The sequence below is a fragment of the Coturnix japonica genome, chromosome 2, assembly GCF_001577835.2.
Source record: "Coturnix japonica isolate 7356 chromosome 2, Coturnix japonica 2.1, whole genome shotgun sequence".
Classification (NCBI taxonomy): domain Eukaryota; kingdom Metazoa; phylum Chordata; class Aves; order Galliformes; family Phasianidae; genus Coturnix; species Coturnix japonica.
The window spans coordinates 40,960,191-40,985,555 of NC_029517.1; the positions used below are offsets into that span (position 1 = coordinate 40,960,191).

General features: G+C 37.7%; 1 protein-coding gene across 44 annotated transcripts in view; it reads right to left on the bottom strand.

The window, feature by feature from the left end:
- Nucleotides 1–4,345: 4,345 nt before the first annotated feature.
- CLASP2 (cytoplasmic linker associated protein 2) overlaps nucleotides 4,346–25,365 on the bottom strand; it is a 114,375-nt gene continuing 93,355 nt past the window's right edge. For 22 of the 44 annotated variants that reach the window (XM_032442404.1, XM_015854115.2, XM_015854136.2 and 19 more), the window contains 13 exons: nucleotides 24,048–24,211; nucleotides 23,077–23,155; nucleotides 22,871–22,921; nucleotides 18,705–18,848; nucleotides 15,857–16,000; nucleotides 15,325–15,431; nucleotides 14,584–14,737; nucleotides 14,179–14,401; nucleotides 12,520–12,713; nucleotides 11,808–11,936; nucleotides 10,385–10,591; nucleotides 9,255–9,371; nucleotides 4,346–8,176 (listed from right to left, as the gene is read on the bottom strand). In XM_032442404.1, coding sequence (XP_032298295.1) covers nucleotides 8,090–8,176; nucleotides 9,255–9,371; nucleotides 10,385–10,591; nucleotides 11,808–11,936; nucleotides 12,520–12,713; nucleotides 14,179–14,401; nucleotides 14,584–14,737; nucleotides 15,325–15,431; nucleotides 15,857–16,000; nucleotides 18,705–18,848; nucleotides 22,871–22,921; nucleotides 23,077–23,155; nucleotides 24,048–24,211 — 1,800 coding nt within the window. In that variant the 3' untranslated portion in view covers nucleotides 4,346–8,089. The remainder of the gene's footprint in view (nucleotides 8,177–9,254; nucleotides 9,372–10,384; nucleotides 10,592–11,807; nucleotides 11,937–12,519; nucleotides 12,714–14,178; nucleotides 14,402–14,583; nucleotides 14,738–15,324; nucleotides 15,432–15,856; nucleotides 16,001–18,704; nucleotides 18,849–22,870; nucleotides 22,922–23,076; nucleotides 23,156–24,047; nucleotides 24,212–25,365) is intronic. The other 22 variants (XM_032442423.1, XM_032442405.1, XM_015854125.2 and 19 more) reach the window with 2 other exon arrangements.

Below are 25,365 nucleotides of genomic sequence, written 5' to 3' on the forward strand. Positions count from 1 at the left end.
CTTTTGCTTCCCCAGTCTTGCTGTGTTGTTAGCTGCTGCCCAGCTGCTGGGTTTGACTTCGAGCCAACACGGTGTCAGGTGTAGCCTAGTCATCACCAGCAACATTTCCATTTATCTCCTCTCCTCTCCCACACTATCAGTGTCACAGTGCAGAACTGCATGTTACAGAGCTGGGAGCTGAAACCTCGTAGCACTGCTGACTCAGAGGCAAACTGTTCTCTCTCCATGCAGTCCACTGAAAACATGTGTAGGCATAACTGAAGAGAAAAATTAAGGGGGAATATACACCGATGCTTTGAAGATGAGCAGAGTAGCTTCCTTCTATGGAGATATTCAAGACCCATCTGGACATCTACCTGTGCAACCTATTGTAGGGTACCTGCTTTAGCAGGAGGTTGGTTTCAATCTCTTGAGGCTCCTGCCAACCCCTGTAATCCTGTGATTTTCAGCAGTGTTTAGAGTGTGCCCCTTTTGCCTGTTCAAACTGACTTCTTAGCACACCCATGTGCTGTTTGCTTGTTGAGGTTTGCAGCAAGGATTGCAATATCTACTTTAAAACAAAGTAGTGCTGATCAGTCCTGCTTAAGACCTTGGCACACAGAATTAAAGGAGTGCGCGTGTACAAAAAATCTCAGTAGAAAGTAAGTTACCTGCAGAGGGCACCCATTCTGCTTGAAACAGAAAGGAGTTTGTTCAGCCTGGAGAAGAGGAGTCTCAGGGGAGACCTTATAGCTCTCTATAAGTTCCTGAAGGGAGGTTTTAGTGAGCTGGAGGTTGGCCTCTTCTCTCATGTAATCGATGACAGAACTAGAGGGAATGGTTTCAAGCTGCGCCAGGGGAGATTCAGGCTGAACATTAGGAAGTATTAGTTCTCGGAAAGGGTGGTCAGGCACTGGAATGCACTGCCCAGGGAGGTAGTGGAGTCACTGACCATGGGGGTGTTCAAGAAACGTTTGGATGTTGTGTTGAGGGATATGATAATCTGTGATTCTGTGATAAAGGACTTCACTTCCTCATTCCTTTGTTCCCCGCAAACGTTGTCTCTGACAAGACTGCTTGGGTGGAGGCAGGTATTTGCCATTGCATATAAGCTCAACTTCCTGAAGCTGTATCTATCTCATCATGTCTTTAAGACATCTTTTTGAGTGTTGACTTAAAATTGGTTGCAGGTATCTGTATCTTGAAAAATAAAATATGTAAATATCTGCTAAAGCAAAAGCATGATGTCATTCATACTATACAAGGCCTTGAGTTCAGAATACTTGGCTTCCAAATCACAGAATGGCCTGATTTGAAAAGGACCACAATGACCATCTGGTTTTAACCCCCTGCTACATGCAGGATCACCAGCCACCAGACCAGGCTGCCCAGAGCCACATCCAGCCTGGCCTGGAATGCCTCCAGGGATGGGGCATCCACAACCTCCTTGGGCAACCTGTTCCAGTGCGTCACAAACCTCTGTGTGAAAAACTTCCTCCTAATCTCTAACCTAAACCTCCCCTGTCTCAGTTTAAAACCATTCCCCCTTGTCCCATCAATATCCACCCTTGTAAAAAGCTGTTCCCCCTCCTCTTTATATGCTCCCATCACGTATTGGAAGGGCACAATGAGGTCTCCCTGCAGCCTTCTCTTCTCCAAACTAAACAAGCCCAGTTCCCTCAACCTTTCCTGACAGGAGAGGTGCTCCAGCCTGTTGATCATCATAGTAGCCCTCCTCTGGACCCACTCCAAGAGTCCCATGTTCTTCCTGTGCTGTGGGACCCAGGCCTGGATGGAGTACATGAGGGTTTCTACCATTGGGATACCTTCCTCTTTTGTAGAAGAACATTTGTCACTCTTTTCTTCCACTAGGGGTTGGCAAGAAGCCTGATTCTTCACTCACACAAACTTTGAGTTCCTTGTAAGTAAAGTACTAGACCTAAAACATAGGATGGGTTAATACTGAAACACTAACATAAAAAAGGAGAATAATCCACACTCAGTAATTAGTATTTCTTCACTTTCTTCTCTTTATGGTTTTGTATTTCGACTGTTTTTCCTTGCAAGCATTTTTAACATCAGGAAAAGCTTTCCACGTTGTTCTTAACTCTGGTACTTTGCTTTGTGAAGTACTGTACATTCGCCATACCCACACCTGCTGCCCTTGACTCACCTCTAGACAGAAAGGTATGTGGTTACCTAGTTGTGCAAGTTTGGGGACAAATAAGGTGAGTTTTTATCCTCATACTGTTATTGTTAAGAAACTATTTTTGTTTCTTGGCTTCTAATCTGCCTAGTAAGTACTAAACAGGTCTCGGCAAAGGAGCATTGTATACACAAACAACAAGACACTATTTATTTAAAACATCTCTTGCTTTAAGGCTTGTGTACAGCATGCAAAGTCCAACCTGAAGTTTAAGGTGGGGAGGCTCATGGTGGCTCTGCACTGAATTTAAGTACTTCTACATGATGTGGCTGAAAACTTTAATTACTGGATTCTTATTGTTTTTCCATGAGTAGTATCCAACATGAGGTCTATTAAGCCATGACATAATTACCCACTTCAGCTTTTGTGAAGATCAATCAATCAGTCTCTCAATCAGTCTCTGTGATTACTAATCAGCTAATATCGTTAACATTAAATCTGGTTATGCACATGCAATGCGTTTGCTATTAATATGTTCTTCAGACACCACCAAATGGAAAGAAGGTCAGTCAAGTACCACGTAAGACATGGTAAACTCAGGCTATGCATATGTTGTGAGGGATCTTTAAAGTTTTTGCTGTCAAGTGATGATGCTTGGCTGTGCTTGAAATGCTGGGTCACTTTAAAAGCAAAAGACAGATTTGCATTAATGCAGAAACAACCCCTATATATTTAAGCCTCAGGAGAGTATAAAGGTGTGATTTTGATGAGCCCTATTTGGTCTTCGGGCTCTTTTCAGTTATGCCAACAGTTGCTGCCAAATGCAGGGTAACGTTGGGGTGGAAACACCTGTCAAAAGCTACCATCAGCAGTTCACCTCCGTCACTGATTAGCAACCAGGTATTCACATGTGAATGATGCTCCCTGCTTGGACTGGCTGTAAATCCATCATGCATACATGTGAAAGGTGCCATGTCAGATTTTCTTTGCATGCATATCGTAAAGTACAACTCTCTGTCTCTCTTATATATGTTGTTGGAGGGACTGTATTCTTTGCTGCTTCTATAATGAACTTCAACACCGACAAGTAAGAATTGCTAGCAAGAAAAGTTTCTGCATCTGCTCCATCCCCATCCAAAGTTGGGGTTCTAATCGCACATCTTCTGATGCATCGGTCAGACCTGGCACATCCTTCTTGTTTTACTGTGTCTGGTCATCTGAATCTGGCAGAAGTACATGAAGGACTGCAAACAGCCTGAAAACAGCAATGCCAATGCACTGTGCTACCTTCATGCAGCATCTTTCTTACATGAGGTTTTAAGGCACCTCTAGTACCTTCCTAGGTCAAACGTTTTCAAGCACTGCGCTGTCAGCAATTTGAAGCATGCTCATCTGCAACTGGAACAGACACTTCCAGTTCCCTCACTGACACCATTTCTCCTGTTTAAACCAAGCTAAAATCAGTGTCTCAGTGTCTCCTCGTCTTGCCTGGTATTGTAACATGAACTGCATATGCTCAGGTAAAGCAAACTGTGATAGAAAATGGTGTTTTGTTTTCATATAAGCAAACCCCCAAGGCACAGAACACTGACTTTTGCCAGCATCTATGGCGGAAGTCACAGATTCCAGGGTGCTGCTGGAGGACTGCTCTCTAGTTGTTCCCCAGTCTGATTTGTCTGAAGTAAGATGGGGAGCTCATATGGGGTGTTCTTGGCTCTGTCATAGTCAGAGCTGAGAAGGTGGTGAGGGAACATCTAACCAGACTGAGCTCTGACGTCCTCTGCCTAATGCAAATGTACATTATTGTTTATACTGGTATAAGTCTTCCTTGACTACAAAGCGACAACATTTGAATCTAGCTTGACATGGTTGAACTACTGATTTGAGTATCAGTTTATGGAGGTACAAAGATTTCCATCATTGGTCAACAGCCAAGATCTAGGAAAGGAGGAACACTAAAATGAAGGACTTAAGGAACTCTGATGCCTAATATAAACTTCAGTTCCCTTTCTACCTACTGCCACTGCTAACAAGTCTGGATATCGTAAGCAGACATGCTGGCTTAATGTCAGTTCAATTTCTCCAGATAACCCCTCAGGTCCCCAGTTGCCCATCTATCCTCGCCTCATTTATACTGTACTGTGTGTTTCTCTTTGTAAATTACTACAACCAACCGGACCATTCTCACTAGCCTGTCACAGGGAGTAACTGAAGCATAACTCACGTTAATTCCTCTTTATTTTCTCTTTTATGGTTATTTTCAAAGGGACAATGTTAGGAGCAGCTCAGGCCCTCAGTTTCTACAGGCATTCCACACGGATGTGTTTGTGAGTTTACTCAAACATTTCAGCATTGACAGAAGCTGTTAATAATACACGACTCTGTTCCAGGATACAAGTGTTTGTTCTTTTCACTCTGGGACTCCAACCACAAATAATAAACACAACTCCGTCTGTTCCAGTCTTTATCTTTAAAAACAAACAAGCAACCAAACTCAAGAAAATGTACATGATCAACTCTCAGTTTACATTTGCTCTCCCAGTTTTCGCTGAACATAACATGTTACCCAAAATCATTTAAAGCAGAAGACATCCAAGTCCAAGAAGACATCCAAGACATGCATTTTCTATCCTGATTCTGCATGTAGTTTTCTTTCCTTCCTCTTTTTTAAGCCTAAAATCAACCTTTATGAGTCACGTTTCAGTATTCGAACCACTGCAATGTCCTACCTTTACAGGATATTAAGAAAGCCTTTCTGAAAAAGAACAACAGTAACTGTCCTGGCTTTTCCCAGGACTTTATGGTTGTGGGTTTTATGCTTTTAAGATAAACCACCTCCAGTACAAACATAAGGCATGACTAATCATAGCTCAGATTTAACTGAGCTATCGTCTATTTGCAATATAGGAAATGAAGGCAAAAAGCAACGCAGCTAATCTGGTAACTGGCTGCAGCAGAGAACATTTTGTTGCAATTTCTTAACGTTCTGATGGCTTCATTTAATACAAATTCTAAGCAGATAACAGCAGCCCCATCTTTGTTGGGAACTCGTCAGGTCGTAATTCAAATATTCATTTCAATGTGTAGCATTTAGATTTTCAGTATGTGGGATGTCACACGTAGAACTATTAAAGGCATCTTTGATGCGCAACTGGGGGACAAACTTTGTAAATATCTCCTCTCCTCCCCCAGGAGTAAAAGTTTTCAGTCGCAGGGGATACAAACATTTCTTTCTTACCAACTTTTGTTTACAGATAAAAAACAATTAGGTCCATCCAGAATATATATATGGGATGTTTCAATAAACTTGTTTTTTTTTCAGTATGAAATAACATCTTCAAAAAGATGACCGAGCAAAGTCATCTTGAAATGATCATTTGAAAATAAATACTACCTGTAGAAAAAGCAGGGATAATATATGGGACTATTAAACTTAGTATTTCTGCCTTTTTATTACTATTATTATTATTTTAAATGATATATCACAGAATCAAAATGTAAAACTACGAGATACTAAACTGAAAAATATTTTGGAAATATTACAAAAATAAAATGCTAGCAATGCATAATGTACAAATAAACGAAGCAGCAAACAAGAAGCCTGCTGAGATGAAGGAAATTTGGTATTCATAAAGATTCTATTCCATTTCCCCAAACTACTTTTGTCCAGCATGCCTATATTCACACCATGTTCCAAACGCTGTTGGACTGACTCACAGAGCATCTAAAGAAACATCGTTTAGACACAAAAACATGAAGATCATTTTTCCCCCCAATGCTGCCTCAGTGACTTTCTATCTTTCTTATAACACGTGACCAAATAACACAGAAAAACAGAATGTATACATTGCTAGTTTTTTTTTTAAGTAATGTTATGTACATTTTATTGCCAGTATATGCACAATGGTAAGCGTAGAACTATAAATACACAATGGAATCAAACAGTAGAAAACAACAAGAATGTTACACGTAACAAAGGAAAGAAAGAGGAGATACTATTTTCCTGATGTAGCTGTTAAGGAGGGCTACTGACAAGTTATGACAGCCTTGATTTAGAGTCTTTACATACATTTCTACAACCTTTCCTCCAAATAAATCTCTGTAATGGCATTGCTTCTGTAACAACATCTCACTGAAGTGAAAACAACCTTTCATGTAACTACAAGCATCTGACTCTTTTTTTTTCTCCATTCAGTTTTGTGTTTCAGGGCACCTAACAGTACAGTGTATAAGCTGTTCTTGCAGTATTTGGCTGTGTGTCAAAGAATAGCTTTCAATATGCATTAAGCGATAATTAGGGAAAAACAAAAGACTTTTTCTATAGGTAGTTCTTCCACCGGGTGCTGTATGCAGCAGCTCAGCCAAAAATTAACCACCCTGAAGAGGTAGAGAGAATTTCAGCCTAGCACTGATCATCATCCTTGGCACTACAGTTTTCTCTCTTATCAGGATATATTTCCTACAGCCAGACAACACCACAATCAAAGGGAAAGAAAAGCTAGGGATAAAGAGTTTCCATCATTTCTGGGAAGGGTGCTGCTTATCCCAGTTCTCAGTTAACTAACTTGTTGCTTATATCAAAGAAAACAAAAAAGAAAGAAAAAAAGGATAAAAAAAGGGGAAAAAAAAAGATGAGAACATTCAGGGACACATTTACTTGATCTTTTCTTTCTCTTTCCATTCTCAAGTTCATAAATACAAAGAACCATTATTCACAATAAACTAACTCTTTTTCAGAAATGGCAAAACAAACCCTGGAAACATTTCCACACCTTAATCCAGACGGATCTTGAGGATGCTATTCAAGAAAACCATGCAAACAGTTCGGTGCAGCTTTCCCAACTCATCCAAAATATAGCATTTGTTAAATTAGAAGGTGGCGAGATCGAGAGCATTTGTGACTATTCCCTCCCCTCCCACCCCCCCAATTAAAATTCAATGCAGAAAATCTCGGTGCTTTTAGGAAGATAACGAATAAATAGTTTTCTGCACTGTTGTCATAAAATCCCATGTGAGTTACAATACAAGACTACTGGTTCCAGCAATTAGGTTGAGAGGAAACATTCTAGTGATAAATACATACTGAGCATGCTTGGGCAGAGCACTCCATTCTGAAGCATCCTGCTTGAAGAACGAAAGGTGGCAAGGATGGTTCACGTCCATCAAGTGACCATGAAGTCTGCTGCTAAGAGCAGACTGCCACTCTATCACCAGGTCGGCAGTGCTACCCTGAAAGGGCTGTCTCCCACACTAAGAGGTACTGGTTGTACCAGTCCTCTGCTGTGCACACTAAATTCTTATTTATGCAACAAACATACAACCAATGAACAATATCACTTTTACAGAACTGGATCGATCCAGCTTTTTTATAGGCATATTTCTCAATCTCTGGAATATCCCAAACAAGCTGTAAATAAGATGATGAACCACCAACAGTGACCGAGTCTCACTGCAGTTCAGACTAGTTCTGCCTAGTTTCACATCACTTCTTGTTTCTAGCGAAGGACACGATACTCAAACCAAATAGCAATAAAAATGTTATCTGCAGCTGAAAAAAAGCAACAGAATTTGTATTTTAACTTCTGAAGCTTAAAGCATACCTGTTTAATTAGCATTAAAAAAATCCTTTTTTAATACAGTAACACTGGCAAAAGTTAATGGGAAGACACAGAGGATTGCAACAGGATAACTGATGAATTAGATTCTTTTTTAGATTTTATTTTGCTTTGATCAACTGATGTTAATACTGCTTTTCCTTAGATCTGGAGTAATTCTATTGCAACAGTCACATGCAGGCTGAGGACAGCCATTGGTTAAGGAAAAAAAACAAAAAGAAAAAAAAAAAAAAAAACAAAAAGAAAAAGAAACCAGGGTTCCAAAAGTTGTGTGTAAGAATTTTCCTTTCACTTGATGAGGGCTTTGCCCTTGCTTTAGGAGAGCTGGTTAATTCTCGTCTCAGCTTCATTAGCTTTGTCCAGACATATCTGCCGTTGTATCCCCTGGTCCGGAGCCAGTTTGTGCACGCTTGATGTAAAGGTTCAATAACTTCATCTGCAAAGCCAGAAATTACTTTTGTTTAGTATTTACAAACTGCACACACTACAGAAATGATGGATTGAAGCAGACATTACACAATTACTCTCTTAAAAGCAAAACAGTATTTCACACAATTAATGGAAAGGTAACATTCTTGCTAATATCTAACACAGCAAAACTAAGGATGTAAAGAAGAAAGCAACCTGCAGTAGCTGCACTAAGACAGATGCTTTTCCCCAGCTTACTATGCTGCTCTGAATAAGGTGGGCTTGCTTTCTTTTTGCTTTTTAAGTGAATGTTGTGGTTTTAAGCCTCTAATTACAGGTACTGATTCCAGCACCTACTAACGCTTCCAATGCTCTCTGGAGTCACATTCAATGCAGTCACTGCCAGACTATTTTTAAGATGCAACTGTTTTATTCAGAGATATACAATATTAATTGTCTTGTTTTATCTCCATGGGCAAACTCATTATATCTGTTTGAATGTTAAAAGCCAGTACATAAGAGGTATCAACAAAATCATGTTTCCTAACTAAAGAAGGAACAGAAGGTTGTTCCTCACCACCAAATCGGAGGTACTGAAAGGACAGATTAAAGCAAAAAGAATACCCAAAAAAAGACAATGAAGGAGCAAGAACAGATAAACCGTGTTACATAATAACTGCATTCCAGTCAGCACTGCATTGAAATGCAAGGCAAGATATGCAGGTAGAAAAAGCCATGCTGAATACAGCTATTATCACTGTTACAGAATAAAACATCTGACAGTGTACTCAAGTAAAAACTTTTCTTCCTTTTTTTCAGCCACTGACAGTATGCAACTAAATCTACTGTAAAGCAAGAAGAAACACAACTTATTATTTATCAGTTTTCTGAAGTATGTGTGTGTGCCTAACTATCTGCAGACCTGTGGATTTTTAGTTTTGAACCTCTGATATCAAAGTTACATCGACCCTCTGAGTGTTTCAGTATCCCTGGTTATCTCCATTCAGATATGTACATTTAAGTATAAACTTCCTGGTAATTGCAACCAAAACACAAATGTATACATGTAATTATGAACCAAAACTTAAACGTCATTTTTTACTTACTTTACTGCCAGTGAGTTGACTGAGATGTGGTTTTAGCTCATCACCAATTACTGCATGAATGGCTACAAGGCAGAAAACACATGCCTTACGAACACTGCTCTCTGTATTGTCATAACCCTAGAAAGCAATAAAATTAACATTAATTGCTTATCAGTTAATGATTAAAAGCCTCAGAAAACTGTTTACTACTACTTACAATAAATACCTTAACATCTACTTTAAGTGAGTGCTAGGAATTCCAAGAAAAAAACAAACAAGCAAATACAGAGCATGCACATTTGAAAGGCAGGCTGCTTATTAATTACTATTTACAATTATTTCCAGACTGAAATTAAAGCCCATACAATTCCTGTTTGTAATTTACACTGAAAACAGAGCCGCTGTCACGCTCCACATGGAAATACAATAGGGGAGATCACAGGATTAAGCATTCTAGATTACAGAGATATTTATTAAACAGGAGACCATTACATTCAGAGCTTTCTTACTCTGAAAGAAACTGTTCCTTAACAGGTAAAACTTCTGCTATTAACTCCCAACTTGTTACTGAATTATTTTTGTTTCTTATGCCTGGTTGTCTCGCATCCCTTTCTCAGAAGGCCATTCTCCTACCTTCTTGCAGACGCGTGACTTGACCACATACATTTATGTCAGAAATCTGCAGAATGCAGCTGTCAAGTTCTGGAAAGTCTTTATTCAGCACATGCGAGCTAATGTGCTTGGACTCTTTATACAGTGGGAGATTATTTATTTATGAAGATGGACAAAGAAACTTTTTGTAACCTCCTCAATCAACTGCTTTCTTCCTCTTGCTACCTCCAAGCCCCAAGTGCTAAAACCCGACAATAATACATAAATTCAACTTGGATGATTTCAGACCAAACGGTCACAACTTGGAAAACATACCACATATAACTGAAAGAGTCTATTAACTACAGACAATACTTCACATCCTAGCCAGATCCTGGGTAACCACAGTTACAGTTTAGCCAGGTGACAATGAAAGACAAAAACAGCCATCAGCTATAAGACCAATAAATATCCCTCAGGAGAGCCAGGTGATGGTATTTGGAATAAATCTTTGTAATTCTTACATACAAAGAAGATGGGTTATTTTGCTTTGTTTTTACCTGTATTAAACCTGGCACAATCTCTGGTAAAAGCTGAGTAAGAGTTTCTTTAGACACTCTCTCTATGACTTTTGTCTGCATTTTGATAGCAGCCAGATTAATGGGGTAATCTGCAGTCTGGATAATCGGACAAAGGACTTTGATGCACTGATCTGGGCTAATGGAAGTGGCCAGCATGGAAGCAGCTTCTTCAGCAGATCTCACCACCTATTGAAAGAATTAAGAAAAAGACATGGAAAAACGATTTATAAGAGTATTAGTGCCAGTACAGGTCTTGAGGATAAAAATTTCTTAACAGCTCCACAGTACTGTAAAAATAGGTAAAGGATTTCTAAACGTGTGCAATTTTCCAACTGTTGGATTACAGCATTAAAATCAAGACTCTTCCCAATACTGTACGACTGAACTGTATGCTCTACAAGACACATACTGGTGTCTTCCAAACCTGCCTGGCAATGCCTTCCAAACTTGACAATAACTGTCAGATCTGAAATCTCACTAGTCTGCAGTGCTATGAAGAATATAAATACAATATTATGCAATTACATACTGAAATTTCTCTACTATTGAAATCTGTAATTTCCTGTGTTGTCATTCATTGCTGCCTTTGACCATTGATAAGCTTCCATGTTCATCTCAAAAACCGCTGAATGACATGCACAGATTGCTACTTCTGGAGGCTTCTCCCAGGGAGTGTGGGGGTGCAGCAAAGGCAGGGAGGAGATTTATCCATCTAATTAGACATCCTATTTTCATAACATCAGTGACACTGATGTGAATTGCTTAGTGTTTGGGTGGTTTCTGTATTTGTGTTTCTTATATCAAAATACATCATCCTTTGATGTGTATGAATGTATCATAAGCTTTCTGAGCAAGATTACACTTATCTTTCTACTTCTGAATCTCTTCACCATTCTCAGCCACAGTCAACTCTTCCCTGAGCTATTTTCCTATTCTCCTAAAAACACTCAAAGCCATGGTCCTGAATGGTGAAATGGAATAGCTTACCAGAGATGGTTAAAAATGGCAAGGAAATTATAATGCCTTCCCATGTTCAGTCGTATCTCTCAACTATCAACCTTACAGGAATCCAAAGAACTATATGAGATAACAGGGCTTATAACAAAAACTCCTTTCAGATATTCTTCATACAACCGCTGCCACATCCTTGGTTATGGTTTTATGTCCTCTTGGGCAGCAGCCAAGGCAACTGTCATTAGGGCTGATATTAAGCATTTCAGAACTACAAAACTGTACTTCATTTTTCTTTTTTGCATACCTGTGTTAACATCTTCATTATTACACAAATTACTTCATTGGTAAGATCTGATTTAAGATCAAACACTTCCTGGACATAACACAGCTGCTGCATTTTGTAATATTTTGTCACAACCTCAAATAAAGAAAATAACAGATTACTCACCTCCTTATGAGGATCCTTATGTGCTTCTAATGTCTTCATTATTGTGAGCTCTGCGTAATTCTTAAACCTCGCTGGCTGATTTCTTAGGATTTCTCTTAGAACTTTCAATGCCAAAGCTCTAATTGCATGCTAGAAATTAAATATTAAAACAAATGAGTTATGTAACATTGAATAGACAAATATTTAAGCATTTATTCAAGAGTTTATAAAGTTTTGATAATAGTAAAATATCAATTCTTTTCTGAGCATATATTCAATATGAAACTAATATGGAAATAAATACAGCTAAAAATGTCTACAATTGTTTGCTCTTCTCAAAATAATTCAAGTGGTGCATCATAAACATGCTGCTAATTGAAACCATCTATGCTAAGCTGCGTACAATTTTACTCTTTGGAAGTCTCATAAATATTGCAGCATTGCAGTCACACAAATACATTATTCTTGAAAGCAGATATTTTATTATTATAAAATCAGCAGCGGTTACTAGTGCCAAAAAAAAAAGACCCCCAAACTGAAGGATACTTGAGAAGATGGCCTCTTTCACCATCAAGGGATTTAAGAGTTCACATGATCTTACATTTCCACAACTTCTTGCTTGACAAGACTAGCCGGAATTTATGCTTTTCCTACAACCCACACAACTTTCAAAGCCACTGAAAGCAAACCACGTGCTTTGTTAACATTTTAAACTAGATCAATCTAACTTTACCTCTTTGTCTCCAAGTGTTTCAAGAAGCAAAAGCAGTATCGTTTTGAAGTGCTCATCCCAAACACCAAAGGACTCTTCTTGAGTTAACTTCATGAGCTCATAGAGGGCAGCCTTTCTTTCCTCAACTCTCTCGTTATGGTTGGATAACTCTTTTAATAACTCTGCAACTAGATCAGAATGATCCATGGGAGGCTCTATCAGAAAAGGAACGTATACAAACAGAATTTTGAAACTCGGAAGTAAACATTAGTGCCTGATGCAGAACTGAAAAGCATCTTCTAGGATTGCAAACACAAACATAAGCAAGTAGGAGCAAATACAAGTGCTTCATCTGAATGAATTAAAATATGTAACATACATGTAGAATATTATATATCTGCTTTTCATGGAATATGGAGACTACTTTTAAAACCTACCAATTATTTCATTCTAAAAACAACGAAAGAGAGAAGAAATGATAATTAACTTGATAAATAAGGAATGGTCTGAAAGAAAAAAAAAGATGAAAATTATTAACAGTAAGTTTAAGGCTAGACAAAGAAGTGAATTCTTAAGCCCATATACAAAGCATTAGTTAAAAAAGCAGGTATTTGCAAAAGCAGACATCTGCAAAGCACCATCTATGGAAGTGAGATGAAAGAAAAGAGCTTTGCAAAGGAACACTAGGTTCCAAACAGAGGCTGTGTACTGCTTCTAAGGAAAAGTGACTTAGAATGGCTTGGTCCCGTACTCTTCTGCTAAAATGCAAGACTGTCAGCAGACACTACCAGTTGGTAGCAAAGAAACGTAAGACAGGTTGAAAAAGATATCGCTTTTACACACAGATGAGATTATCACAGTGACACTGAGAACCAAACCTTGGGGAAAAAAAAAACAATCAAAAACACCCAAACTGATCTATATGGTTTCTTTTTTTGCATCAAATTATATTTTAGTATACACTCCTATTAAAAAAAAAAACAAGATATGTCTCTAAGGATTAACTGCTACTATACACCAATAGCTCCAAAAGGTAGGTAGGTATTGAAAATGAATGATTGCTGAATAAAATATTCTGCCAACATATTCCGCTGGAAGAATGGAGTGCATGTGATGATGTGTAAGAGATTTCCCAGAAAGAAACCTACAAAACAACCACCCAAGTTCCTACACTTACATGAACTAAAAGAATCACTTCCTGGGTAAAAGCATTTCTTCCCCTTGCAAAAAGACTGTTTAGTCAATATAAAATACCAACACTGTGTTTCACATACAAATATTTCACTACAAAAAAACTTAATCTTTTGCCTAATTCCTGAACTGGTTTAATCCAGTTTTACCTGTTGTACACGTTTTGCTTTAAATCTCAACCACAAAGTAATGTGGTAAGTAAACTTACACTGGCAATCATGCTGTAGAACACGATACTAGAAGAATACAGTACAGTTTGATAATTACCTCATTTCCCACCCACCCTGTATAACATCTATCTAGCAATCCAACAGCATCAGTCCGAAGGATCACTGACAAATAAACTAGTTTGAAATATATTATGTAAAGACCTCTTAAGGAGATGACACCGTTGATAAATACACTGCTAATGGTTTACTCAGAAACTGAACTAATAGCTCAAAAATGTCACCATTTCCCTGCCAGTGCAGAACACAATCTGAAGCTTACCATCAGGAAATTGCTCCGCATCATCATCAAACATGGCTTCCTTCAAAGCAGATTTATTAAACGAACTATCAGAATAATTGTATGGGTTATAATCTCGTGAGCGTGGGGAAGAGTGAGGAGGCATTGTATTGAGTAATGACGTTTTGTTATCAAGAGCTGTTCGGCCTGTATCACTCACACCACTTCCTGCTCGTAGGTCTGCTATTCCAGAAGCACTGCCAATCTGCAGGAAAAGAGATACCACAGATTCACATATAACACACTGTTTTCAAATAACTACTTTACACATTCATGTGAGTAGTGAAAACTTCTAAGATTCAGAAGTTTCCTAAGCATTCCTGAAGACACACTGTAAGCCAGGTATTGGCTGGATTTGCCAATACAAAATGTACCAAGTTTACTCACTGAATCAACGTCATCTTTTTTTGAATCCCGTTTCACAGGCTCATTCATATCTTCTTGACTACGGAAACTGAAGTTCTGAATAGCTTCAGTGACTCCACGAAGGGAACTGTAAATATCTTCAGAATTCATATTTTCTGTATCATAATCAAATGCACTGTGGGCCAGGGAGAAGGACATACAAATTAAGATGGATTTATCCCGTGTTTTTCAATAACATCAGCATGGAAGAACACACATCCAGGAAACAGTAATAAATTTAAGCACTACAAGTGTCTAGTCAACAAGGCTGTGCTATATAGCAGCATCTGACTCAAGTACAACTTCTGCTGTTCTGTAAGAGAATTTTACACCATTCTCTGTAAGAAAAATTTCCACAGCAAGGGGAACTGATCAATGTACAAAGCAAAGCTACAAAATCCACTTCACTGACAACAGTGATGCCATCAAAGGTAACAACATTTATGTACTAGTTTTATCCCCCCCAGATTAATTCCAGCTGGATGACTTAAGCTGTTATAACATTTGCTGGGGATGAAGGTTTCTCTTCCATCTCCTACTATGCCACTTGCACTCTGAGGTGCACATGTTAGGGCAGCCCTGGCACCTGTCAGACCATTCAGGGAGGTGATTATTTTTCAGCATCTGTGACTGCGCATTTGTTCACAGCCCAGTTTACTATTTTGGAGAACATGTTTAATGAAGACTTAGATGCAGAACTGCAGGAACACTGGCCAACATTACCTTGGTGACAAAGTGTTCTGCGATGTATTGGTTGGGGAAGTGAGAGGACTTGACCAGCTTGCTGGGGAGTGTGGAGTAGGCCTTGTCAAAGGACTTCCCATTGAACCCTGGTAGAGGAGATGAAAAGAGATACTACAGCATGACTGTGGCTTCCTCTTTACTTGATTATTGTTTTTATTTTCTAGCACCCAGAAACATTCAATAAAACACTCTTTAGTTTCTTGAATTCTCTAACCAATGACATTAATTTCAAATGTATAACTCTGAAATAATTAATGTAAGAGATAAACACTACTCATAAAAAGTCCATTCAAACTCTTTAAGTCACTTTACTTGGAAGCTACACACACTGAAAAAGCATCTTTGCAGGAAAATAAAAAGTATTCCATAACGAGTGGTACCTTCTAATAAGACTTCTATGGAGGGCTTGGGTGGCCTCCACTAATTTTCTCACTCACACAACTCTAATGAAATGGACTTATGTTCAAAACACCAGCAAATTCAGAAGTAATAATATGGAAGGTGTAGATACCTGACCACTGTTGCCTGTATTTCGGAGATGATTATGAAGAAGCTTTGTGGCTCCATCCTGAAATGTTTTTGGTAAAGCACCCAGCAGCATTGTAAACTCAGGAGTATTAAGTTCAAAAAGGGAAATGAGTACTGACTGTGCAGCCTAGAAGAAAACGCAGATTAAAATCACAAAGTTGAGTTGCTACAATGACAGGTAGTCATAAAAGGTGATATAAGTATTAAACTCAAATAAAAAAAAATTAGCAGTTAAAAACTAATGCCATTCATATGTACTGCTAAGATGGAGGTTCAGATATTCATAAATTTAGGCACACAACCATGAGCTTATACCTTTCAGAATCATCCTCATTAGCAGCCTTTCAGATAGATGATCCTCAGCCCTCTCTCCCCAGAACTCAACAAGTCATTGCACATCATCTTACCCACTGAGGGCTGTGTCCTGAACTTTTTCTTTGATGGGAAATTCACATGTCACCATGCCAAAGATTGCCATTTTGACTCTGGATTGTAGTGGTGACACCATGTCTCTTCACCGCCAATGATGTGACCCAGGAAATTTTTACTTTCTGCCTTGTATTGGTTCAACAGGTCATGACAAAACGACATTTCATATTTAATAGCATCCTCATCCCAGAACACGTTTTTATACAAGTATTTCATTTATTTACCTCAACCAAGAGGTGAATAAATACTGACAAAGCACTACAGTATGTTACAGAATGATGGGATACCAGTTGAGTTCCCCTCTGCTAAAGAAATGTTGACTGCATGACTTAGTTTGATGAATATTCACTGGACAGGCTAACAAAACTGTTGACACTGGAACTAACTTACCACATGCAATGAACGGCAAGTGATTATTAAGTTATAAACAGTCTCTTTATAGTATGAAACTCTGGTTCTGAGATTAATCAACTTTATCTAGTTTCAATAGAAGAGACACACCGTCAAGGTCTGCCATGCACTGGAGAGAACCAGTGCCTCGTGCTTGCCAGAATGGCAGGTAGCTTGGTTCAGCACCAAAAGTACTTCAAGCAAGTAGTTTAGAAAATGCTTTTAGACATTTATTTCCCTCCTCTGCTTCAAGAGCAATGAACTGTAGCACTTTTTAATTAGAAGTGGAAACCCAAGCTATGAGCACACATACCAGCACACGTCTTAGTATTAAATTTAATGATGAAAATTCTAGCATGTTAGATTGCCACAAACTGTCTTCGCACACTCGTGATCAGCTGTTTTCTTGAACTTTCATTCCCTTCTTCCTGAACAGTCTTCCCTTCAAGTGAACAGCCTGAATGCCCTCTACGACCTGTCTTTGGTGCTCCATTTCTCCCCCGTTATTTCTTTTGGTCAGTCTTTTAACATAAATTGATATATACAAAACCAAAACAAGATCTCTGACTATACAAAGGTTTGGGAAGTACCACTTTCTTTTCTCCGTTATGTTATCCACATTTTCACTGCCTAACACAGCATCTACTTCAGCTGCCAAAAGAATAACAAAATACACAGTCCACAGTCATGTCAGGAAAGAAACTGATACCATCAGGTTCGTCTAGAATCTCAACCTGAAGTATCAGCATGGAAATTGACTCACAGAAGGGGAGAGAAAAGAGTATTCAGAGTATTTGGCTTTTTTTCCCCTCCAAGTATAAGTTTCCTCTCTTGAGATTTTCACATCCAGTCACTCTGATCACATTTTAAATGGAGTAAGAATGAGAAGTATGTTTTATATTGTTCAAACCTGGAAGAACTCTAAGATTTTAATTCTTCTCAGAAGAGTTTTAATTGTAGAGGAACTTAGAATGTTACACTTCAAAATGAAGCTCCTGTCTAAACTACCTTAATTGTGCCTATCTTAACAGTAATATTAAAAAACAATTTTAAATCTACTTGAAATGCTTTTGGTTTTGTTTTTTTACAGAGTGGCACAGAAAAACAGATGGTAAAAGACCTCTTCATTTAAAGAAAGCATACAGAAAGTTAAGGTTACTACCATATCTTAAAAAAAAAAAACAAAAAAAAAAAAAAAACAGTTTAAAAAGATTAAAATAACTGTGCCAACATTTTCAAGTCTGTTAAGAGAAGGAAACATTTTAAAGGATCAGAATAACTTGTTTTTTGACTATTTATTGGCAAAAGACCTACTAAATGCTTTGGGGAGTTAGCAACCCCCAACAAGTTTGTTATGGAAAGAAAATACAAACTGAGAAAGCTTCATATAATTAAAGTGTTCCAGATGATAAAACTCAAAGCCAATTCTTTCCATGATTCAGTTACTGATTGACATCAAAATGGTTATTAAAGATATGAACCATCAGATAAGACAGCTCGCCACGTGGCTCAGTACTAAAACTTTACTGATTTAAAAGATAGTGCTGCTTCAGTTCCCTTTCTGTTTTATGATCTTATGCATGTCACTAGAACATAGTCACTAGGCGAGATACTTCCAAATGATATAATCTGTTACTGCTTTCTCATGCTGAATGCTGTATTAGGAGTGGAAGGCAATAAAAAAGTTATCTGCATTATAAATATTCCTATGGCGAGTTATTATAAGCAACCAAGATATCAAGAAATAGCAAAAGTTACTTTCTTTTGCAGTATACATTGTGACATAGCTCTCCATCTTTTTCTATAAATTCACTCCCACAAAGCATCCCTCCTGAAGGAAGTTTTGATACTGATTCCAGAAACAAAGTTGCCAGAACTCAAGCTGAATTGAATCTAGCGAAGGAAATCTAAACAAATAAATTGTTTTTACTTCACAGTATCTTCACAGTATCAATACTTTTTTTTAATCTGCCCAGGACACTTGGAATATACTCAGAGTGCAACAAACATACCTTCCTAACATCGGAGCTTTTAGGTTCTGTGGTCCAGGTGATGATTCGAGACACAGCTAACCTAGTTTCACTTGAATTTACAAAATCCCCTGGATCCATCTGTCTTGCCAAGGACTCAATGTATTTAAGAATTGCAACTTTTACCTGTAAAGAGAAACAGAGTTAGGTGGACAATAAAAACTGTGCTACAAAACAAGCATGCTTAGAGAACAGAGTGCAGATTCTCTAAAATATTTAATTATCCTAAATGTCTTTTCAGCATTGGCATAAAAATTCAGGCAGCAAAGCTACATTATTTCAAGAAGGAAGTTCTAAAGAAACTGTATTGATTTCAGACTTCACTGGTAGTGGCTAAAAGCTAAGGGATCATTTAACAAACAGAAAACAAAAGCACTCAAAACATTTGTGCATACTATTGAGAACCTTCAAGTACCAAAGCATAAAAAGGACATAATCTGATAAACCAATAATCAGGTTAAGTTAGAATATGATGTAGTTAATACTCAGCACCCTTTCATGAGAACCAGTGCTCAGCAGTCAGTACCACTGAGGATAAGCTTTATGAATCTTCTGACTGAAAACTAAAAGGTACATAATAGAATTTGTACAAAAGACCTAGACACACAAACAGCTTTCCTTTGGAGACATTAAGGAGACAGACATTAGTTTACCACAAGGGCAGAAAAGCTGTTCTAGGCCTTCAACTGCCCAGACATCGTTCTCTGAATTTGCTGACTCCCCTTATGCAGAATTATAGTTTTAATTATCCCATCTGCAACCTCTCTTTAGTTTCCTCAAAACTGTATCACTGCAGAGCTTTAGTAGATGGATTGTTATGCCTGTAGTTCCCTTAAACATTCTCTGTTCAGTTCCTGCTGCTCCAGAGATAACTGTCATTCAACCCATCAAAAAAAGTGGTTAACATTCATTTATGCAACCCTTTCAACTTAGGTATTTCTGGCTCAGTGGAAATAAAACCTGTGATCAGGAGGGAGAAACAACAACAGCCCCTCATAAGCAGAAAGAATGCAAGATCTAGGCATAATTACATTTATATATGGCTTGTAATGTTCTGAACAAAGCTATTTAGCAACTTCCATCAGCCATCAAAACATCCAAGCTGTTACACACACGATACAACACTAAATGATGTACACATTACTGATAACTGATACACTCACATTAATAATGAACACTTCATTTTCACAGCAGCTGTTAAAGTTGGACCTTTTCAAAGTTACATGACAACCAACAGCTAGAGGTTTCCAGCTTAGGCAAATCAATAGTAACATACTCGGTATGAAAACACTATCGGCAAGATTCTTTCAAAGAGAGAAAACACAAAAATCCCTATAATAAGACACACATATTACTGATATAAAACACCCTAAATTAAACTCCAAAAGGGCATCACATCTACTTATGGTGCATTTTAGTCACTACTACAAAGAAGTGAGAGTATAGCTGAGATCAGAAATAAAAGGTTTAAGATAGTACTCTTTTTAACAATCCAACTTATCTCTACAAGACCTGAGAGAGATGATTTTTAACTGCAATGAAAGCAGCTGCAGGAATTCTTAAAATTACTCCTTGCTGTTAATCTCAAACCACTGTCTCTGGAACTGTTTAATATTGCCACAACCTTACTTGCACGCTGCAGGCTGAATTTATTGCATCTAGCTGGACTATGAGCACTGACACAGTGAATATTTTTCCCATAAGGCATATAACATAGACAGACACTTTAAGAATAGCAAAGTTGTAGTAAGTGAGCTGAAACATAAAGCAAGCTTCAGGTAGCACTATTATTCACAACAAAAACTAGATAAATGAAACCAAAGTGTTTCCATAAACATCTTTCACTGATAAATTTTGGCACAAAAATATTTTGTGCAACCCATCTCCACAAAGATTCAGGAAATACTGTAAGGATGCTACATAGTCATTGTCAGAAGGCAAACGGTTTTCCTGTCCTGTGAAACATTTTAGATTACTGAGTCTCATTTTCTCTGTGAAACATTCCACCTAATAGGAAAAAGTAGAGAGGAATGTAGAGAACACTTTCCTTCAAACAAATGTCTGTCTCTTACAGCACTCTCCTAGGATACAACAGACTGAACTCTGCCTTACTCAGGTCAAATGCAATCACAGGGTTTTCCAGCTTTCCACATCCCTTATGCCTGCCCTAATACCTGGGTTACTTTGATACTGCCTCTATCTTGCTTTAACCAAATGACTACAATAACCATAATGACTGAGTTTTAAAGGGCCCTCTTATCTCCGTAAATGTACTGTGTTTTTGTCTTTTTATTTTTTTAATACAGGAAATATAATATGAATTTAGAGGGGAAAAAAAAAACAACTGTAGGAAAATACTTTTCATTTCAAGACATCCATATTGTCAAAGGAAAGAATGGTTCTGAAATTTCTAATGATCTTTGGCTAAAATACTTATTAACAGCTCCTCTCTGTCTGTGACCCATCCCATATTCAGCCTGAGAAAAATCAAAGTGATGCTTTGAAGTATTTTTCAGGACAACACTTGTCCGTAAGAAAACATATGTTCTGCACCTGCAAAACAGATACCTGCACCTGACATCTGTAAACTGTATTTCAACAATTCACCACAGCAACATGTTTATTTAACGCAGGTGAGTAAGACGGGACACGATACACCATGCTGCATCCTCCATGGATTATGTCAGCAGAATAACATCTCTCTGGTCAACTATCCCAATCCACCTCTTGTAGTCACTCTAAAAGTTTCAATTTATTTTCCAAGGCTTTGGTGTGTGTAAATGTTAAACGATGACGACAGTTTAATCCGAAGGATCACAATTGGTAATACTTCCACATGAAAACAAGGAAGAAGCATCATATGCAGGAGGTTATCCTGAACCAAAACTATTTCTCTTTTTCAGAGGAAAAAAAAGCTTAAGATCCCAAGAAACACAGCAATACCTTAAGATTTTCAGTTCATCTCAGATATCTGGGTTCACTGAGGATGGAATTTTAGCAAAACATTCAATGTGGATATTAGACAAATAATTTTGCAATTTAAGTTCAGTGACTTCACTGCTTTGATCTGAAGTTGTGATTATCTACCAAAGATGGAAGATGGGGGACAGGCACCATTTTCTTCTGAAACAACTCACCTTCTTTTTAACAGTTAGATAATTAAGCTGACCCCAACAGAATATCTCAATCACCAAATTCATCTTTCTGGTGAGGAAAACCAAGTAAAATAAAACCAAATCCAATTTGTTCCAAGGATTTATTTAAACAATAAACTGATTTTTACTACCTCATTTGCTGTCTTCAATAAATGACAGCAGTGCCTTTTTAACACAGCTCTACGAAGCAACAGTGGTCAATGTATCAACTGTCCTCAAAAGCTTAAAAATGTAAGTTTTACTGTATTGTAGACAAAAAAGGCATATTCATGTGATTTTAGGTTCAACACAATTCGGATAACACATACTCTTGTGCAGCATCAAATGGCGTAATAACAATTCGTGCAGGATAGAGCAGAAAATGGCAGCTATATGCTTGTTATTTCCCCATTTATCTCACTAATAAATCTTCAGATTTGATGCATTTATCCTAATATCATTTGTAAATGTAAACATACTACAGGAGGTGGGTTGTTGTTTTTTTGTCCAACCCCCATTTTCAGGTATATGGATAGAGAGTTTTAACATGTAAAAGTGCATATACATATAAAGCTACACACGGCTTTCAGAGAAGTAAGGGTACTATAAAGGGAGCTTGTTTTCACTGCAAAAAATTAATAGTAAAATACCTTAAATGAATTTAAAACCTAACAGACTAAGCACAGGAAAACTTATACATGAACTAGGAAAACAGTACTGGGAAATCACAAACATAAAATTAGAAGACTTGATAGAGTGAGTTTGCATAACCAGCTTGATGTTAGGCGGCCACGTTTTTCTTGCTCATTTTTACTGTACTGTGGTTTTATTAGATCTCGCTTGCAGCAAACATTTTCATAGTAGTGTAATGTTTAAAGTTTGGACATCTGCATGCTTAAAGTTTCTCGCAAAGGTTAGTAGCAGCATACAAAGGCATTCAAATAAAAAGTATTGGAAACACTGTAAGAGTTTTGATATAGGGTTAAGAAAAAAGACAATAATTCAGACAAAAACCTTTGAGCTCCAAAAAGAGCGAAGCTGGTCCTGTAGTGCTGGCTTGACTGTCTGAAAGTTTACAAAAACAAAATCCACTAATTGAAAATCTTTTCTTTTTGTCATTTGTAAAATAAAAGAAAACAAAAATATCAATCCAAAGATATGACAATCAAATGTCTACAAATTATGTTTCTGTTTATCATGTAAGCCTGAAAAATTCTTACCTTCAAACTAGGGGTTTGGGTCTGGTCAACAGTAAATCTCATCAAAATACTAAACTGAAGATCATTTGGAAATGATTCCCTGTAAAACAAATCACATCAAATTTTATTAGCTACATGTAAATTTACCATTTATAAAGGAAAAAACAACTACCAATTTCCACCTAGCATATAAAGGACAAAATTTAAGCAGTCGCTGTTCTAAAGTAGTTAAACCTGGAGTATATATAATGCAACCAGTAACAAACTATACTGTAGTACTCCGAACCTAAACACATGCATTTCTGAACATCCCACAATTATTATGCACTTCAACTGTTAAAAACACACACAATACTCCTATACATTTCTCCAGATGATCCTGTCCATTCCACCTGCCTCTGCTCTTCACCATTCCACAAACATATAACACACAACCCTACTAGGCCTCTGCTGCAGCTGAAAATGTTTAGCCTGTCCCATTCTTCAGAGAACAGTGGATGAGAAGAAGATTCCAGTGCTTTTTCCAATTCTACTTAAAAATCTAGCTTTCATTTGGGAACAAAGCTGGACGGTTGACTGCTCCCAGAATCATGTAGAATTGTTTGGGTAGAGTGGAGGAAAGATATGGTAATAACAGATTTGCTTTCTAACTACTTAAGAGACATTCTAACAATACTGCAACAGTATTTTGATATCAAAATGAAGACAAAAAACCTAAACAAAATGATAACATACATAGCTCAAATTCACCTTCTGAAATTCGACAAGTAGAAACACATTAATTGTTCAGCACTAAGGAATCAAAACTCTTCATTCAGAAAACCAGAACGCTTAAGCAATAAGTTTTTTCATGAACTGTTGTTAGGTGTGTATTTTTCCAAGAATCTCATTGCACACATACGCAGACAAAACACCTTGGAAATAGCATGAGGTGATATTCTATTATGTTGCCGATGTTTTTCATGTGTGTTTTTTTTCTCAGAAATCATTACCTTGTGACATCCAGAGCTTTCTGAACTTTTGCTTGTACAGACCCCAGCAAATCAGCACCCATTTTCTTCAATAGCTGGGTCAGCAGTACAAATAGCCAGTCCTGCAGATCTTCTTTATGGACCTGGATGAAGTCCACCAGTGTCTCCAAAAACATACTGAACACCTAAAAGGTATAAGAAGAAGGAAAGAGGGTAGGATGGGGAAAAAGAGGAAATGACGCTGACATATGCTGAACTTACAAACAAAGAAGCAGCAGTAAGGGAATCAGAGGCAGAGATAGGCAGTGTTTTGCAGCCAAGCAGGAAAAAAAATAAAAAGACCCTGTCTTGCTTTTTCATTGGATTTTGATACAAGAGTACAGTGGAAGCATTAGCCGACTTCTGCAGAAGTTTGAAAACTAGGTATTCCATGCAGTATTGTCAAGAAAAGAAATGCTTACTGTGATGGCTGGCGCAATCTCATTTTTCTTTTTAAAGTAAAACTGTTTTTTTTCCCTCATTTCAAGCTTTATCATTAAGTGGATTTGACTTACTCCTCAATGTCTACAAAAACACCTCTCTGTAAATGCTTTAGTAGAATCTTCATTGTAAATACCTCCACTACTAAGTCCTGCAGGATCATGAAAGCTGTCCAACTACTAACATAAAACGTTTCTGGAATAGAACAAGGTTCCTCTGCTACTGCAGATATCCAAACACAAAATCGTTCCCCAGAGCAGGAAAAAAAGCCACAATACGTTTCGGATTGACAGCTATTTAAGTACTTTAGTATTCCAAAACACAATATTCGTTGTGTTCTTTTAAACAAATAATGTTAAAAATTTAGTATTCCATTTTTAAAAAGTGATGCATATTAATGTTTTTATAATAACTTTACCACGGAGATCAGGAAGGACATCATAAATACACAACTTCATCTGAACAGTCTTTTTAGGATCTCTCACTGATTTTATGTTCTTCCTGAGCTCACAACAATATCAAGATGTGTATGCTATAAACTCAGTGTAGTTCATGGGTTTTCTATTTCTCTGATAACAAGAATGGGTATTTGATTTGAAAATGCTGCCTTCACATCTGACTTGCATTCTTGTTCCAGCAAATAGCTGGATACAGCAGCAAAGTTGTTGTTATGATACAAGGCGGTCTGGACACATACTGCCTCCTGAGTATGTACCTGACATTGGTACAAGGTTGGAAATACCTGCTGCAGAGGATGGGTTGTAACACCACATCCTCCTCCCCCTCCTCCTCCTGCAGCTTATCTGCCTTGTGATGATGCCAAATTCTGCTGCTGTAAGAGTGGATGAACCCCAGCAGT